Source organism: Anopheles funestus, chromosome 3RL (genome assembly GCF_943734845.2).
Source record: "Anopheles funestus chromosome 3RL, idAnoFuneDA-416_04, whole genome shotgun sequence".
In the NCBI taxonomy this organism is placed as follows: domain Eukaryota; kingdom Metazoa; phylum Arthropoda; class Insecta; order Diptera; family Culicidae; genus Anopheles; species Anopheles funestus.
In genome coordinates, this window is record NC_064599.1 from 54,497,562 (window position 1) to 54,503,038 (window position 5,477).

A 5,477-nucleotide genomic window follows, 5' to 3' on the forward strand; every position below is an offset into this window, starting at 1 on the left:
GGCGTCTTGGTGCACACGGCGCACCACGGAGAAATTGTGCTTATGACTGCGGTGGGATGACACTACTTTTGCTGCAGGTGCATTTCCCACAAGAAGAATATAAATCGTCGAATTATGCTTCCTAAATCCATCGTTACGAACGCGCAAGATGAAGCTATATGTGTTAAGCTGCATTTTTTCCCTTTCTTCTATCAACGTTTCTAACGCGTGTATAATTGTTCACAAAAAACACGCAAGAAATGCAGCAAATGCACCGTATTCCAATGCATGCTACGAATACAAATCGATACGATCCTCATTTATTCTCAATTCTTTGGTCGATCTCTTCTCTGTCGGAAGGAAGGTTTGGTCACTCATTTTATGCTGCGAGAGATGAGAGTGAGTTCGTCTTACCCAGGCAAGAGAGATCATAAGATCGAGAGAGAGAGAGACTCTCACTGCATGATCATTCCTAATGCATGAGTGGTACGGCCCTTGAGCATAAAAAGGGACACCCAGCATAAATGAGAAACACTTTGACGATCGCTTCCAACCAGTGCACACAGCTCAGCATCTGCTTACATTTGGTGAAGATCGTTTTTGGTGTGATTGCGAATAGTGAAACAACTGCTACGAACATGGTGTCAGTGACGGCGTGTGTTGTGATTGTGACGATGGCTTGTGTTTTGGCGCCATCCGTTGTTGGAGGTGCCGCTGCCTACTGTCCGAGCCGGTGTGTGTGTGATGATGTGAAGCTGCACGTTACCTGCGGTGAAGGTGAACTGGATGTGCTTCCGATCGCGCTTAATCCCGCCATCGAGCGGCTTGTGATCAAGTTCAATCGCATTAAAGCGATCGATTCGTCGATTCAGTTCTACAGCGATCTGACCATGCTGGATCTGAGCTACAACCATCTGTTGGGCATTCCGAAGAGCATCTTCATGTACCAGAAGCGGCTGCTTCAACTACACCTGAACAACAACAAGATCTCATCGATCGGGAACAAAACGTTCGCCGGCATGGACGAACTGCGTGTGCTTAATCTGCGCGGGAATTTTATCGAGGAAGTGACGAAAGGTTTGTTCCGTGCGCTGCCCAAACTGGAAGAGTTAAATTTGGGCGAAAATCAGATTGCCTCGCTGCATCCGGAAGCATTCGAGGGACTTACGCGCTTGCGCATACTGCATCTGGACGACAATGCGATCAATGTGATTCCAACACCTTCTTTTACACCGTTACGTTTGCTGGCTGAGCTGTATCTTGGCCTAAACACACTGAACCAGATACAACCCGGTTCGTTCGAGGGTCTGCAGCATCTGCGCCGGCTGGATGTGCGCGGTTCAATGCTAGTGAATCTTACGATCGATACATTTCGTGGTCTGGAGAACGTACGATCCTTGGACGTATCCGATAATCATCTGCTGAAGGTACCTACCGTAGCGTTGAGCATTCTTACACGGCTTGAGGAACTTTCAATCGGACAGAACGATTTCGAAGTAATCCCGGAGGGAGCATTCTTCGGACTTTCTAACCTACGCAAAGTGTCCATCTCCGGGGCGCTCAACTTGCAGCGCATCCAGTCCGGTGCATTCGCTTCCAACACCAACCTGGACACGATCGTGATCGCTTCGAACCGTATGCTGGCGGAGCTGGATGAAGGGGCTTTCTCCGGGTTGCCCCACATCGAGAACGTTATTCTGCGCGACAACGCAATCCGGACGTTCCGCGAAGAGCTGTTACCGTGGAAACAGCTGCGCAATTTCGATATCTCTGGCAATCCGCTCGTCTGCAACTGTCACATGCGCTGGATGAAGGATCTGTTGCGCGAGAAACTCATCGAAACGGAACAGAGCCGGGTAATCTGTCAGTATCCGGAACGGTTCGCTGGTGAAACATTGCGTGAAATCAGTCCGGAGCTGTTGGGGTGCCATCAGCGTCAATCGAAGGAACGTGCCGTGGTCGGAGTGGTACTGGTGGCATCTGCCGCGTCGCTAACGACCTTCATCCTGGTGGCGTACCGGTTGCGCCACCGATTGGTCGATGTACTTGGACCGAACTGGCATAACAAGCGCAACTCGCTGAAGGAGGAAAAAGATCTTGAGTTTGTGAAATCCTTCCCGGAGATTGAGTACCATCAGCCGAACTTTAACATCTACACCTGTAACTATCAGCAGATGTACCATCAGAAGCCACCGTGCCCACCACAGTTCCAGCACCACATCTACGAAACGCCCATCCCTGTATCCGATCTATAAACGGGTCTGAAGAAACGATTCAGGGGTTAAACAATTAATACAGCCACCGGGGATCAGCTGTGGGACCAAAGGAGTTGAACAGTTCAAATGGAGCATCTGATGGCCCAAGGTAATCGTAGGAGCATGTGGTTCAGATTACCGAAAGATGGTTCATGCTGGAACTCACGTACCGGCAAAGGATTCGCGTGAAGTGTAACTGCTTGTTCTACTGGGTTGCCAAGAAAAAATGGTCAACGGGAAACATAGCGCAAAAAGGAAGCGAGTTTCATTTTTGTCCACCACAGTTTGTGACGCGCAAAGTGGAACAATGCGTACCAACGGGAATCGCGGCAATTGCGGATTAAAATAAACGAGTTCATTAAATTGCTTTCGAAAATAAAAAGGAATGTAAAGAGATGAAACAATCATAAAACTTCTTGCCTTCTTGCTGTTAGGTCGGGTTGATGTGTTCCGAAAAGTTTGTCCACTGGGTTCTGGCACAAATGGCGGGGTCAAGTTCATGCCGTACCACTTGGACTAGCAACCCCGCAGAGATGACTGTGGTATCCCTTTTTTTAGTTCTACTCCCAGAAGATTTTAATCGGTTCCTTCCAGTTCTTCCTTGCGCTAGTGTTGGTAATTCCTTCTCTGATCGTGAGATTTCTTTTTTTTTGCTTTCGTTAAGATACCGTTTTCCCTCCATTCCGCTATCACTCACACAAAGTTCGTCAGGGTCGACAATTCTTTCCATTCGACATCATTATTGGGACAAGATTTATGCTATGGAGAGATAAAAAAGGAGCAAAGGATGGAAGAGTCTGATCGGGTGATGATGCGTCGTTCATGAACCTTTCACTCACTCTACTCGATCGTTCCACGTTACTTCTTTCTTTTCCATTTTGTCTGCGGGATCTTCATCAACGTACTCTTCGTACGGACTTCGGCTGTGGTACACTTGCATTTCTGCTGTTCCAGAAGTTGCACGTGCACTTGAGTTTTGTAGAATTTCTCTTTCGTTTTCTGCTATTTTGCTTCGTACGCCTCACTACAGGCTGTTCGTAAAGGGAAGCAGAAAGGTTGCTGTGGCCGCTGGCTTTGGGAACATTTACTCTTTCTTTCTTCTTTTTGCTGTATATCTCTACCAAACCCTCGTGGGCATGTGAAACGTATTCGAAAAGCGAAGATTTTGCTCAGAAAATTCTTCTTACAAGACATCCGTACGCTGTTACGAGCTTTGATTCCGTACTATGAACAACCTGCACCACTATTCGGATACTGACCATAAGATTACAAACATTGGGCTTAAGCGAATTCTGGTGACAAAATAAACTGGCAAACCAACAAAACACTGGCACAGGAATTGCCATGAAGATCCTCTTTTCCTTAAGGGTGCGTGGGAACGGTTTTCATCGTGAAAAGAAATGGATAAAAATAATAGGATGAAAGACGGAAAATAGAGCTAATAGCTGTTTCGGAATGACCGAAAATTGTCCACCGACCAAAACGACCAGTGACCATGAGCTGGACGTAAAGCACATCATTAGTAGAACCGTCCGATAGTGTGGGCTGCACCAGCAGAGCGACTCCTCGTACATGGCTCGGAGATCGGTGGGAATTTGACACCATGGACAAACGAACGGACACCATCTCAGGCTAGTGCTGATGTGCCGACACAACAAGGATAATATTTCATTATTCTTGCTAAATGGGAAATGTCCTTGCTGTGTGTGTGTGGAACGGGAAAACGATGACGCTGAGGATGACTGGGACGTTTTTTTCCCTCTCTATTTCGGTACGTCTTGTCCCGTACGTTTGGCAATGCGTGTGAAATAAACAGTCGTTTCTCGACATTGTACAGTAGAAATTCGGAGGGAATCAGATTCAAACAAGTGCATGGTTTGATGTTTATTGTATGGTGTTTAGTTTCGCATCTTTGTGCATTAAATTGTATGTGCATGGGCATGGTTTTGTTACAAGGATTGTATGACAAATTGAGATTTGTTGAGCAATGGTGTTTTGGGATAATTTGATGTATTATATTGCAAAAAAAACCAATTTTGTAACAAAATTTATTACCAAAAAAAACATGTTTCAGAAACTGGTAGTCGGACATAAATCTCACACGTCTTATGCTTTATGTCATGTAAGATTAGAATTAACTCTATTAACATACAAGGTACAGGGGTGCCAGGGAGTGTATGTGATAAAGGTTCCACGCTACAAGACCTAGTATCAAATCCCATCCGGACCCCACCGTAGCAAGGACTGACTATCCAGCTACATGGTAAAAATAAGTCTAGTACGCCAGAAATGGCCGACATGACCTCTAAGGTCGTTAAGCCAAGAGGAAAAAGACATACAAAGAACAAGATGAAGAGGATTTTGTCAATACAATATAGCGAAGTGTTTGATGACGAATCGATGCAGTTGATTTCTCAAACAAATGATTTATTTTCTCAAAATGTGAACTAACCATATCTGATAGATAATCGACTGTCCAAAAAAACATCGAAATATCCTATGAAATATCCGAAAAAAAAATATTCAAGTGCAGTTGCACATGTTCAAACATTTAGATTTTCCTTCTCATTCAATGCATCCAAAACACCCAACGTTCGAGTACCAGCTGCCATATGGATGTTTCCCGTGTGCGGTCCCTATACGTTTCGCAACCGGAAGTACCCAGATAGCATGCGAACAGGTGAACTTGCTTTTCTCACACTAGACCGCAAAACCATTTTGCAGCTTCCGTGCAGCTTACAGTTTGGAAAAAGAGATTATAGCCGTTATGTTTCGTTAAGTTTCGGCAAACAATCATACCGGATTAGTTGTAATGATGACCAAACGGGTAGTTTTTGGGTTTTTGGCATGGTATGAATGACGGTAACGAGTAGCTCCACAATTTGTCACCTGGTCGTTCGGAGTACGAGATAAAATCCCCTTCAAGATTGGATGAATATTCAATTACGCACCTTTCGTTGACGTTGCAACCAGTCACGTGTACAAAATAGAAACACAAGTGGCACAAGTAAAGCTAATCTTAATGAAAGTGAAATTCCAAGTAATGAATGGTTTATTGTAGTCTGTTTCGTTCACAAGCATCTCCCAATCAATATTGACGAGGGTTTAATTAGTGTCAAAATTTTAGATAGTGAGCAAAGTCTTAGCCTTTTATCCTTTCAAAAGGGTTATTGAACAGCATAAGCACAAAAGTGCATAACCCTACGTTACACCAGGGATAAGCGCAAACAGTGTATGTTAGCC

General features: G+C 45.0%; 1 protein-coding gene across 1 annotated transcript; it reads left to right on the forward strand.

Annotated features, from left to right (window-relative positions):
• Positions 1-231: 231 nt before the first annotated feature.
• Positions 232-4,369, forward strand: LOC125769431 (leucine-rich repeat-containing protein 4C-like). Its single transcript, XM_049438157.1, has one exon. The coding sequence runs from the start codon at positions 504-506 to the stop codon at positions 2,232-2,234; it is 1,731 nt and encodes a 576-aa protein (XP_049294114.1). The 5' UTR covers positions 232-503; the 3' UTR covers positions 2,235-4,369.
• Positions 4,370-5,477: the final 1,108 nt, after the last annotated feature.